The sequence below is a fragment of the Oryx dammah genome, unplaced genomic scaffold (assembly GCF_014754425.2).
Source record: "Oryx dammah isolate SB20612 unplaced genomic scaffold, SCBI_Odam_1.1 HiC_scaffold_5, whole genome shotgun sequence".
Taxonomy (NCBI): Eukaryota; Metazoa; Chordata; class Mammalia; order Artiodactyla; family Bovidae; genus Oryx; species Oryx dammah.
In genome coordinates this window covers 13903414-13917325 of record NW_024070189.1, presented here as the reverse complement: position 1 = coordinate 13917325, position 13912 = coordinate 13903414, and the positions used below count along the sequence as shown (strand labels likewise).

Sequence of the window (13912 nt, the reverse complement as noted above, 5' to 3'; positions counted from 1 at the left end):
ATATAAATGCCCAATAAGATATTAGTTTTATTGTTAATTATTGATAACAATAAAAATTGAAATTATTATAAGTGCATTACTACTCACAGAAACATTTTTCAGCCAGGATGACACAGTTTATACTCTGAATATTAACTTTGCTAGTATTCCTCATTTTATTAACAGTTTTTCCCATGCTTTGTATTAGAACATGTATTGAGTGACTATTTCTGGATACTAATATTTTTCTATCCATACACCCCCAACTATAGGGCTTTCAAAAGAAAGTCTGTGAAAAGATATCAATATAAGTGACTTTTCTCCATCTTAAACAATAGACTTTTTAGAATTTTTCACATTTGCATTTTAAAGACATCCAGAAAAATAAAAGTGTGCAGATCCCAAATCAAGTTAGGTACACTTTATTCTGTGCCTACCAGTGGTAGCTGAGGAGCTGCAAAGTGGTTGGTAAGGAGCAGGTTTTTTGAAAAAGACCCGTCATGTATTATACATTTGACAGACTGTGTCCACATGTGACTCAAAGCTGAAGACGCCGTCTTCTCTGGGGCCAAGAGCAGGTCAGTGTTATTTAGTGGCGTTTGCTCAATAGCATGTTGGACCCAAGGGGCTCTCCCAAGCTGGGACTTTACAGGTGGCAAAACCAAATAAACGGACTCTGTGCGAGGTGAGAATTCTTGCCCAGATTCTTTAGGTTGTCAAGCCTGTCATTCGGGTGGTGGGGGGCATTTGCTGGTGTGACTCAGAGTCCAAGTCTCAGCAAGTGACTTGCAGAGTGTGTGTGTACGACCTGCCAGCTCTGGGCAGTGTCACCAACACCTCGGTTCCATCCTGACAGCAAGCCATCAGCACACAGAATGCCACACAAACCAGGCCCTGATGCTAATTGTCCCCCTCTCAGTTCTTTAAGACCTAGGCTGCCCTGGTCTAAGCATGAACATGTGCATGTGTTCCAATTTATCTAATTGTAGATATATTAGCTTTTTTTTTTCCCCTTCCCAGATGGTGATGAGAAAAAGGGCAACCGTTAAGACTCAATCACCCAAGTTAATATGGTGTCTCTTTCCCCGTAGGTCAGGCTGGCTGTAAATACATTGGGAACAATTTGGAACTCTGTGTGTGCTGGGAATGGGGGCGGGGGCCGGGGGGGGGGGAGGTCTTTGCTAGGCGTGGGGGAGGGGCTGGTCTGCGAGTCCAATTTTCAGGGAAAACTCACCTAGTTCCTGTCAACTGAAAGAAACGTTTCATGCACATGGTGGGTCAGAATGTTATTTTTATAATATAAACCACCTGGCCTCCTCCTCCTTTACCTCTGCTGCAAATGCTATTCTACACACATACCTACACCCAGGTCCCTGGCAACTATTACAAAACCATGTTGTGCTTGGCTCCTGGAGGTTTTTTTTCTTTTCCCTTTTTTCTTTTTTTCTTATTCTCTTTTTTCAAGTTAAGGTGAAGACAAGATGGATTGATCAGGGCTCAAAGTTTTGGTTTATTTTTACAGTTGCTTTGATGTAGGAGGACTTGGCTCTGACTGTGTGGAGAGAGATGCAGGGATGGGGTGGGGAAAGGTGGAGTCAGCCTGTCTTCCTCACTCAGCAACTCCTAAGACCGTGAGCATCTTCCTGAAGTTTAACAGCAAAGGCTGGGGAACCCCTCTGGAGATTGTCCCAAGTCTATTTACCTGGAACCTTTCCCCAAGCATTATCTTTCACTATATGTGGAGGTTCTTTTAGGAACAGCAATATGTGACTATCTCTGTTTACTTTGCTCGATGAAAAGTCAGCAAAGAGTTCTGGGTGATAACCAGGTCTCATTAAAACAATACTCACTTCCAGTTTCACAGGCAAGCCATTAAAGCCTGGATCATTAGCTGACATATGAGTTTCAAATGGGAAGGGGTTTTAACTAATCTTCCTATCTTTGAGTCTCATTAGTTGCCAAACAGGATGCTTTCCTGTGGAGATTTCTACCAGGAGTACCTCCTTTAGAAGTTAAGTTACATTGCATAGCATGTCGTGCGTCTGCGTCAAGGTATACAAATCTAGGGACAGAGAAAAGGTCATGGCTGATTTCAAACAGTAATAGACATTAAAACAGCATTAGTGCAAGGCAGTAGTCTCAATTTTATGGCAGGAACTAAATCTTTCTTTGGAGCATGGAATGTTAAGGCAAGGCCTTATTTAATAATCAGTAAAAAGAGAACATTACAATTCCATTTAGCCATGACTATGAATTAATCAAATTTTCTCCTAGACCTTCTCTCTTGGGAAAAACTTAATTTTGTAAACTTAGTTCATTGTGATTTAACACTTTAAAACAAAAAGGAGAATCATGCAACTTATGAAAGTCTAAAATATGTTTTATATCTGATAGTAAAGTGCGTTTATTGCCTTAAAAATGTTGCTGTTCAGTTGCTGCCATGTCCAACTCTTTGTGACCCCATGGACTGCGGCATGCCAGGCTTCCTGTTCTTCCCTATCTCCCAGAGTTTGCCCAAACTCATGTTTATTCAGTCACTGATGTCACCCAACCATCTCATTCTCTGTTGCCGTCTTCTCCTCTGCCCTCAATCTTTCCCAGCATCAGGGTTTTTTTTTTTTTCCAATGAGTCAGCTCTTCACATCACATGGCCAAAGTACTGAAGCTTCAGCATCAGCCCTTCCAATGAATATTCAGGGTTGATTTCCTTTAGGGATTGACTGGTTTGATCTCCTTCCTGTCCAAGAGACTCTCGCGAGTCTTCTCCAGCATCAGTTTGAAAGCATCAACTCTCTGGCGCTCTGCCTTCTTTATGGGTGGTGGTATGGAATAATGTTCTAGAGTCAGGGGAGGACTTGAATCCTAGTTCTGATGATGTAGACGTGTGCTTTTAGGTGCTCTGTTCACATGGAATTAAGCATGGAATGTTAAGGCTAGGCCTTATTTAATAATCAGTAAAAAGAGAACATTACAATTCCATTTAGCCATGACTATGAATTAATCAAATTTTCTCCTAGTCCTTCTCTCTTGGGAAAAACTTAATTTTATAAACTTAGTTCATTGTGATTTAATACTTTAAAACAAAAAAGAGAATCATGCAACTTATGAGCCTTAATTTGAACATATATACTTTTGGGGAGGGGTGTGGGCTAGAGATACTATAGGCCTAAAAATAACTAAAACAAATGAAACATACCTATCCTTCTCTTAGGTAGTATGTACCTTGGAAAAGTAGTTTTTCCAGGTGACGGGCTGTAGAAAAGTAGTCTTTCCAGGCAAAGGCTTTGGTGTGAAAACCAACTGGCATAAAAATGGAAGGTCTCTCACAGACAGTGCTTTGGAAGAAGCTCATTTGCTCTGAGTGTTTTCCCACTTACTTCTCCCAACTGTGACCTTGTTACATAATGCCATATATTGGTTGAAAATGAAAAGAAAAGAAAAAAATCAATCAACATATTTTTATGGAAATATTAAATGTCTCAATTTTATATGGTGCTTGGCACAATACAAAAAGCCCAAGTACCACAAAATAGGTGAAAAAAAAGTATGGTACTGCAGTGAATTAGCGTCCTAAACGTCAAATAAATTAAACTATCACATCAGTGTTTTAGCCAGGGGATACATTTTTTATACAATCAAAACTCATATACATAAATAATCACATGGTGTAATGGTGTAGTATTATACTCAAAAGAATTTTTACTTTTTATTCCAAATAAGAATAAAATGCATTAACCCAAATCATTCTAGCAGACTATAGGGAAGACTATGTCACTGGCTGGAAAACAAAAACTTGAATCACAAAACTTTTAATCAAAATATAAAATAAGAGAAAATACTCAATTAAGTTCCCCCTTTTGGATTTGGAAACAAAAACAGCTGCTGAAACAATGAGTGGCTTTCCTTCTGAGTTCATCAAGAGGGGAGCCAGACGTTGAGCTGATGGCTCTTGTGTTGCTCTTATTGTAAAAAGTGGAAATTATTGCAAGTTTTCATGGTCATGATATGTGGCTAGGGAAGGATTAACTGCCTAGACAAAAATGGCATGGAGAGAATACATTCAAAATGCATGAATTCATACTTAATGCCTGCAGTCTTAGAAGATAGTTTCTTTTATAAAAGACAATAAGCACTAATGTGTTTCAGTATAACTTTCTAAAAGAAAAATAGTTTAGTAACAATAGATTGTTTTATTTATTGTTTAGAAATTCAAAAACAAATCATATTTTCACTTCTCTTTTTCTATACCAAAGTAGTTTATGAAGGCATGGTTAAAAGGCAGATTTATGGTTGATTTATCTCCCTCTGGCTGTTTTTTAGGGGGTTGTGGCATCAAAACTAACTGAAAATTCTTCAATTAGTCTTCTTGGACACAAGCCTCCCGTTTACTTCAGTGGGAGGTTTCTTTTCATAAAACCAGTGGTTTGTGTCCACCAGAGCCTTTTGACTGCTTTCCTTTGATTAATCAGAAGACTAAGCTCAGTCTGAATACCTTTTTTCTAAAGAATGAATGGGCGTAATCTCTTAGAGCTTTCATGAACCAGAAGGATTAATCCTGCAATCCAGTCCCATACTCCACTTCAAGTATTTTCAATTACTTGGCACCATTGGAGGTGATGTCCATGGCTCAGTAAGAAGGCTACTGCTGGCATAATGATTTCTCCATGTCCCAGCACACGGTCTTGGCGTTAATAATCCATCGTGAAATGATTTGCAATGCACAAGGGTGACATTTGATTACGTGAGAGGCATTGTAGGAATGAGAATGTAGGCTCTCACAGACCAACTGCTGGCAAAAATATGATGAAATGTTATATGGTGAAAATAGCATTTAAGATGGTTTCTGAAGAACCAAGAAAAGTGTAAGGACATTGCTTTTGGAGAAATTTTCTTTTTCTCTTTTTTCCTTCCTGGTTTTCCTTTCTCAAATCACATTTTTGGGGGCCAAATGGGTTAAGATTTGGCAGCCAATCACCCAAGCACATTTTCAAAACATATTTGATTCAGGAAATTCTGGATCTTTTAAAGCAAGGATGTTAACAATCCTCCTGAGAACATTAAAATATGATGGTTTAAACATAAGGAAAAGGAAACCCTGAAATGATCAGAGAAATCACCAAGAGGCCACCTTGCTGAAGAGTTCAGTTTTAAAAACTTTGTTTCCTATTTTTTAGAGACCACAAGGAGGATGGTAAATTTACTACATATGGAAAGTCTTACCATTTGGGATAGAAATTTATGGGATGATTGGGAAATTCATAGTTCTCAAGGCAGCAAATACAAAAACAAAACATTAAAATTTCTTAGACTTACATCCTCTAGATCCATTCACAGATCTGTCAAATGTGTTATATTCTAAGTACATTATAATAAATGTAGTTATTACATATGAACAAACATAACACATCCCTGGGTGTGAGTATGGCCAAATATTGGTTATGTGAGATTGTGGGTGGAGGAAAAGTTACCTTGCATAAATGAAATTCAGAGAGAATTAGAAGATTTTTTTTAAACCAATAAGTTAAAATTAATCCACTTTACAAACTAATCACAGATAGGAACACAATAATATCAGCTGACTTTAATGTTACTGATTTTTCCTTCCTAGCCCACCACCATGCAGAGTTAGGTAAAATACCTTAGTTGATGTATTATGTTGTATATAATAGTATATACTGTTTTGTATATCAGTCAATAGTGATAATATTCTAAAAAAGGACAAATATAAACTTCATGGATTTTTTTGATTTGTTATTCATCATTTAGCTATTCATTCAACTTCCCTGGTGGTTCAAATGGTAAAGAATCTGCCTGCAATGCAAGAGACCTGAATTTGATTTCTGGGTTGGGAAGACCCCTTGGAGAAGGGAATGGCTACCCACTCCAGTATACTTGTCTGGACAATTCCATGGACAGGGGAGCCTGGTTGGTCTACAGTTCATGAGGTTGCAAGGAGTCAGACATGACTGAGCAACTATCACTTTTTTCCTTTTCAATAACATTTATTAGGCACTTACTATATGCAAAACACAGTACTTGACATTTTAGCGATATAAGGGTAGAGACTCTGTCCCTGAGGCACTTATGCTATATTATAGAGACCGAACACGTGCGTAAGTAGCTGTTGTTGCTGTTTAGTCACTAAGCTATATTCCACTCCTTTGTGTCCCTATAGGTTGTAACCCACCAGGCTCCTCTGTCCATGGGATTTTCCAGGCAAGAACACTGGAGTGGGTTGCCATTTCCTTCTCCAGGGGATCTTCCGGACCCAGGGATTGAACTCAAGTCTCCTGCACTGTAGGCAGATTCTCTACCGCTGAGCCTACAGGGAAGCCCCATAAGTAGCGTAAGGTAAAAAACATTAAATACTAGAAGAGAAACAAGGATAACTGCTTTGGAAAATCAGAGGAGGTAGAGACTTCTAATAGGAAGATTCAGGGAAAGTTCACGGAGAACATGCTATCTGAGTAAAGTCTGGGAAGGCAGGCAGGGTTTAGACATGAAGAGAAGGCGGTGATAGAACTTCATAACTATGTCTTTCTTATTTATCTTTTCAAAGATATAGTTTTTGATTTTGTTGACCGGGTTTGCCAGTTTTGGCCCTATTTCATATCAGATCCTCCAAAGGTATCCTGCATATAAATCCAATCTGCCTTAAAACGAAACAAAATCCCTGCAGAGAGTGAGATCAATGACGAAAGTCCTTTGATCCATGAACAGAATGCGGTCCCTAAGTCTCATACCGTCACAGAGCTGTGTAACTTTTGTTATGAACTTGCTTGGAAGATGGTAGACCATTTTAATATGAAAATCTGTGCTGCTTTAACTCAAAGAAATTTTCTTTGTATTTATTTGTATTAATACAAATTCTTCTTTGTATTTATCTCTTAGTATTTATTTCGTCCCCTTATTTCCTTTGTCTCTTTCTAGAACGCTTATTAGATTAATGTTTACCTCCAGGATTAGTCCCACGTTTCCTGTCTTGTCTTTTTTCCATCTCTTTGTCTTTTTGCTCTAAGTTCCGGAAAATTTACTTTGTTATTTAGTTTTCTTTGTTATCCTTTATCAGTTTGTCTGTGATCTATGTCTACTCATCTATTTACTCACTTTTTTATTTTATTGTTCCAATCTTGTGATCGCATTTTAAATTTCCTGTTTCCTGCTTGCATCTTTTTTCATAGCTATTTTAGGGAAACTTATCTTTTCATAATTTTCTGAAGAAACTGTTTGTAACACTCTTTTAGGTACTCTGCTGTTTGAATTGTTTCTGTTCTTTTATTTGTTTGCCTTTTTTCTTTTGCTTTTCTTCAGATGTTTGGTGATCTTTAGATCTTTGACATTCACGGACAACAACAACAAAAAAACCCAAATTATTTAAGCAGCTGGCAAGACCTTGCTCTGTGGCTGAGTAGGTCTGTTTTCTTAGGAGGCCTCCCCTGAATGGAAGTCTGATGCAAGCTCTGTATGAATGGGCAGCCTTTACCTTGAATGCTCAGCGATGGACCTGCAGACTCACAGGGATTAGAGAATCCTCTCCTCAGTTGCTGCCTTTCTTTCTCCTCCCCTGTCCCTCATTCATGCCTAAGTGTCTAGGGTTACATCAAGTTCTGTTCTAAAGCTTCTAGACCACTTTCAAATCATCCTCATCAGGCAATTCACTTTCACTAGTCAGAGGTAAAAATTTACTGCTGACCACAGCTCAGGGCAGAAGAAGGCAAGACCCCACTGGCTGGCAGTGTCCGAAGTTTTGAAAGCAGTTCTTTAAAATTACCCCATGCTCCTGTCAGAGTAAGTCTTCTGAAACATGCTTGAATATATCTTGCACCTGCTCAGAATATTTCAAGGGTTTTGATTTTATATAGAATAAAACCTATTCTTCATTGCAAAGCTTGAAGACACTTACAGCTTGATGTGAGAGCCTAACCATCTTCTACAATTTCACTGCCACAGACACACTTAGGCTCCTCATATTCTGAAAATGCTGTGGTTCTCTCATTCCATGCCTGTGTACACTCTGTTTGCTAGGCTGAGAATGTCATCTTGCCTTCACCAATTGGCAAAGACACCCTTGACTGCACATCTCCATTTGTGATTGCTTCTTGTGAATCCTTTTTTGATTTTCCCTAGGCAGACATAGGGTTGTGGGTCTACTTATTAAGCTACATCTTCCCTTCACTCCACAAAGGATTTGAAATAATATCAAACAGAGACATGGTAGCAGGATGAAATAAAATGAGTGAGGCACACCAAGTTCAAAGGGAGGGTAAAGGGAGATATAAATAATATCAAGTATGAGATTAGTCCTAAAAATTACATGATGCAAAGTTTTATAGATTTATACTACAAAGAGATACACTGAAATCTTGCCTCTGAACTTCTTAGTTGTCAAAGCTAAGAGGGAAAATTGAGTTCTTCTGAGTTTCACATTGTCCACAAACTGTAATTGAGGCATTTTTGCCAGCTATTGAAAATTAAGAAAGTTTACTACACCAAAGGGCTATGTACAAAGGTGATTGGTAAACTGAGAAGTTCTTACCTTTGTGCCTTCATTGACCCTCGAATGTAATGATGTAATTACTATAACTTTTTTGTACGTTTCTTTCCTCAAAGTATGGACCATATATCCTCATTACTTGGCCCAGTGCTTGATATCTCCTAGTCACTCAATGAGTATTTGTTGCACACACTAGATAGTCAGATGCTGATTGTTTGTACAAACAATCTAGGGGTACAACTAGAAATGTATCATCATTTATACCCCTTTCATAAACATAATAAAGAATTAACCAACTGGAAGAATCTTTATACTGAAGATCAGAACAATACTTGGAATACCTCTATAACCAGATAAACACATTGCATGTATATCTCATATGACTCCCAACAAACCCCATGGGTATTATTCCCTATCTCAAAATCAGGGAAATAGATAAACATTTCCCCAAGGTCTACAGGTATTCAGAGCAGAATTTGGGATTAGCACAGGTGCCTGAACCCAGCCTGAACCCAGCCCTGTGACTCTCAACCTTTGCTGTAGGTTCATGCTCTGGTGTGTAGTGGATTCATTACTATTTGATTACAAATTTCATGAACATGAAGACTTTCTACTGATGGAAAGGCCCTGATGGAAGAACTTTGCCCAAGTTCCTTTGTTATTTAAGGCTTATTCCAAAATGTTTGAGGGAAAAGGCAGCAGCTATCAGGCAAATAAAATGCTATAAAATTCATTTTCCACAAAGCAAGGGGATAGCACCCTAATTAAAAACTACTCAATTTAAAAGCCAGAACCTCTGACCAATTTTTCTCTTATGTATGGAATATGGCACAACTTTTTTTCATTACAACCAAGAAAACTTAACGATGTTACCATTTTATAAAAAGGTTTACTCTGTGTTATCTCCATCAGTTTTCACTGATCAGTTTATGGTTTCTTACCTGAAAATTGCCAAAACAGCTTCCCCCTGGGAGGGTCACATAACTCACGTAGGGTGGCCCAGGAGATGGCAGAGACTCGTAGACCACCACACCTTCACTCGAGAATGCAGCCTTCTGCTGCTGCTTGCTTTCCCAAAATTCCTGTAACATTGACACAACATTCACTGAAAAAGACAAGAAAAATAATCAGTAATTAAGGGTGGACATACCCTGGCAAAAACAATATTTTATTTGTGGGTTGGATCGTGTAACATGTCATTTCCAGTGTAAGGAAAACAGAGCATGTGTATGTTCTGGTGGGGTGGGGGTGGGGTGCTTTCCGTTGTGAAAGAGGCAAATACTATTTAACACAAAAGTGTTTAATTTTTCATGAGCATGGCTGAAGGGGTTTGGCGCCATAATTCTAATGACATTGCAGCCTGTTAAAATTATAATTTAATTTTTGATATCAAATTTAAAAATCTCTTCCTTCTTTGAAAATTTTCCTTAAAAATTCTATCCAGAGCTATGATTATCCGTGAATCCCATTTCTCATAGATCCTTAGACCTGCAAAGGGAAAGCTAAATTCAAAGGTAAAAATACAGGCAATGAAACTTTCATTGGAACTCACCTATTTTAAGATTTAAGAGGAGAAAAGCAGAAAGAAGAAAACTCTTTCATGCTCCTCTCCACCCTAATCTAAAGGAGAATGAAAGCAATTGTGTCATACGCATGAGCCCGGCCGGTGGCGGGGGGGGGACTGTAAGTGAAACTAATAACATGGAAACCTTGTTAAGGACCACGTCTGTTAGATGACTTCAGAAAACATAGTAATGGCTACAGCCATGTGTTTTGGATTAAATGACCTGTGATAGCCTGCAGAAGTTCCAGATCAAATTAGGTTGGTTTGTTTATCCTCTACTGCAAATTGAATTGTGGAAATTAACAAGGATAATAGAATTGTAGAGGCAAAGGAGACCCTATAGGTCACGCTGGCGAAACTCTGCTCGATGCCCGAATTCCTTACACAGCTCCCCTGACAGCTGCTCATCTGCCCTGATTCTGAACATGTGGAAGGACCTGGTACTCGGCACATCTTAAGGTGGGCCATCTCAAATGCTAATGGTTTTAACTGTACATCGGTCCTTTTGGGGAATGAGCTGAAATCTGCATTCCTATAATGTTCCTGCAAGTGGGCTATTTCTCATTTCTGGGACTCTGACCTCAGAGAAGTTAATCCCCATCTTCACAAGAAAACCCACTACATACTGGAAGGTGGCATAGGAAATATGTTGTTTTTGCCTACCTGGCATTTGCTTGTCCTCTTTGTAGGAATAGCCTAAAAGCTTTCTTTAATGAACCACCTTTCTTTCAATCATGGCTTCTCCAGGGCTGAAGGATGGATATTACCTCAAAGTCAAGTCACTTAGGGTCAATAATTTTTGTTGGGAATAGTGGAAGACTGGATTCTCCTTTTTCATTAGATTGTTGGGGGTATGGGAGACAAGTGTGGTGCTTTCCAAGTAAGGAGGAAATCACGGCTGAAAAGTAAGCCGGCACAGAGAAGGGCAGAACCAAGAGACAGGGAAAGAAAGACTAAGTTCTCATGTCATAGTTTGAGCTCCTGAACCAACACAACTGCTTTTTCCTTAAGCCATTTTGAATTGGTATCTCTCACTTGTATATGAAAGCATACTAACGTAGAAAGCTCTCAGGTTTCCTCAAGTTCTAGATTAAAGAGCTTTTTTTCTTTCAAACATTCTTTGTGTAGTATGGTGTCTAGGCCCTTTGACATCCTCCTGATATATTTCTGAATATATGTGCTTCAAAATGTAGGGCTTTGCTATTTTGCAGGAAATCAGGAGAGTCACAGTTTAATCTGGAGGCAAAAATATTTCACAACCACCTTCTAAGCTGTTGAATAGAGCACCTGGCTCTTTTACTTCATTCTTAGGTCACTGATCAGCTTCCAGCTTTACAGGGCATAGTTCAGGAAAATTATCGAGATGCCTAAGGAATTGGATGTCTGTGTATATTTAAAAACTGCAGTTTTTAGTATTTAAGATGTATTTTGGGAAATAAACCGGGAAATATAAGACTGTCAGGGGAGATAATTGAATTAACCAATAAAATGTAGGCTGATTGGTCAAGGTGAGCTTAGTAATTACAGTCATTTTTCATTCATTCAAAAATATTTGAAGTGATATTTTCTACCAGTTGACGTCACTCAGAATAGAACTTTTATTTCCTAAATTGTGTTTCTGCTCCCTAACTTCCACTCCCTCCCATGTCCAGGAAAACAAGTATTTTTTGAGCCAGCTGATCCATCTTTCTACTTGTAGGTGATCTCCAGAATTCAGCAGTGATGTCTTGAAGATTAAAGCAGTGATGTCTTGAAGATTAAAGCAGTGATGTCTTGAAGCCTAAAACCAAAACCAGCAGTCTGTTGCTCTGATAGTCAGCAAGGGCCATAAGGCTGCTATTTTAAGTTAGTTCATTGCTGAATGATGTTCATCTAAGACCTAGAGTAAGAAGATGAAGACTCATACTTATCTAGGTAAAATGAACACAAGAATTTTGGCATGTGAAACTGTGTGGATTAGAGTTCAAAGTACATACTAAGTAAAATTTATGGAGGAATAAAAGTAGCAGTTTTCAGATCTTTTATTCTGCAACTTTGAAGGATTTCTTTGATGGTCTTGTGTATGTCATATGAAAAGTGCAACATATGTACATGCACACACACAACTCATCTTTCTATCTCTATCTCCTCTTGTCAACTGGAAAACCAGATGAATGGAGTGCAGAGGGAAGAGGGCCAGCTTGTTTGGAATTTCCAACATCAGCATATCTGAAGATGCTTTATTTATGAAGCACACGCTTCTTCATTGTTTTGAGGTAGTAACAACAAAGTTCACAGACAGCGTCAAAGAGAACGCTAGCAAAGGGTCATGTATGCTGAAGAAAACCACCCAAATTTGAGGAAAGGCCTCATGGCACAGTTTAGACTCCAGCTGCAGCTGCACCTTCACGGACCAGCCATGACCCTGACTTTCATGTTACAAACTTAGGCCGCCAAGCATGCAATATCTCTCCTTACATGTAGGGACCCATCTGTGCGTGTGCTCAGGTCCACCTTATTTCCCTCAGTCTCACATGAATTTGTGTTTCTTCTACTGAGCATTGTTCTAATAGTCATTCTCTTGCCCTTCTATTTTTAAATGTTTCTTCTCCTCACTGCTTCTCAGCAGCCATATGTATGCCCAAGACAACAATAAATGCATAATCAATCAAAAGAAGTACTCGACCTTGGGACTACTTTTGGTTACTAGCTATTCAAATTTTCTCAATATAGCCCAAGCTGCTGGAAAGAATATTCTGTATTACTCCCTCTGCTTCTCTATCTTCCATTCATTTTTAACCCACCAGAATCTGGCGTTCTGCTACATTAAGCTTCTGAAACAACTCTGGCAAATATCACTAATTCTAACTCTCAGTCCATATTTATTTGACCTCTAACTGTATTTGACACAGCTGATAAATTTCTTCTAGAAACTTTCATATCCCTAGCCTTTTTTTGACTGTATTCTCCCTGTTTCTATCATTTCTTCTGAGTCGTTTTTATGGGTCTCTCTTCCTCTGCTCACCCTTCACGGTGTTTTGCGTGAGAGTCTTGTTTGTCTTCGTCTTTTCTTGCTTCACTCTGTTGCTCTTGAATAACAGAGCCTATTTCTATTCATCCATCTACCATAATATACGCCAATGGTTACATTCTCCTGTAACTTCAGCTTTTGTTAGTAGATCTTTCCATTTGTTTGTTGTTTAAATTCAACATGTTGCTCAAACTCAACCCATTTTCTTTTCCAAAAACTCTTTTCCTGAGCCACTTAAAAAGTGATATTATCATCTACCCAGTCACACAAATCAGAAAACTGACAGGAACTTTCAACTTAATTTCCTCTTTCCAGACCTAATAAGGGCTAGAGTTCTGTCACTTCCATATCCCGATGTCTCTGATCACTGCTTCCTCTCAGTTGATACTGCCATTGCTTCATGGGTTCACATCTCACCATATATACCCTCCTGACTCCAGCCACCCTCCCATCTAACCCATCCTCAGCTGTTGCCAGGTAATCTTTCAGAACCTTATGGTTAATTACATCACTCCCATCTTAAAATCCTTCTGTGAGTCCCTCATTACCTGCAGAGCAAATAACTCCTGGACAAGTCATAGAAGGCCCTATGTCTTGATTCTCTTTCTCATTCCACACTTCTTGCCTCAAATCAAATCCCAGGCCCCCCTCTCTCATGCTTTTTATGCTACTAGCAAGCCCCTTACTTCTATCCACCCTCTTGAATGCCTTTCCATTCTCTGTCATCTTCCTGGCTGGCACCTACTCATTTTTTTTTTTTTTTAAAGATCTACCTCCAGCAATAGCTTCTTAAAAATGAAAACAAACCTAAAATAATCTCTAAACCCTTCCCTATCTCTAAACTGCAGTTCTCTGAGATAGCATG

General features: G+C 38.8%; 1 protein-coding gene across 1 annotated transcript in view; it reads right to left on the bottom strand.

The window, feature by feature from the left end:
• Window positions 1-13912, bottom strand: part of LIX1 (limb and CNS expressed 1) — a 55883-nt gene that overhangs the window by 22946 nt on the left and 19025 nt on the right. Inside the window, exon 2 of the mRNA XM_040239366.1 lies at window positions 9415-9578. Coding sequence (XP_040095300.1) covers window positions 9415-9578 — 164 coding nt within the window. The remainder of the gene's footprint in view (window positions 1-9414; window positions 9579-13912) is intronic.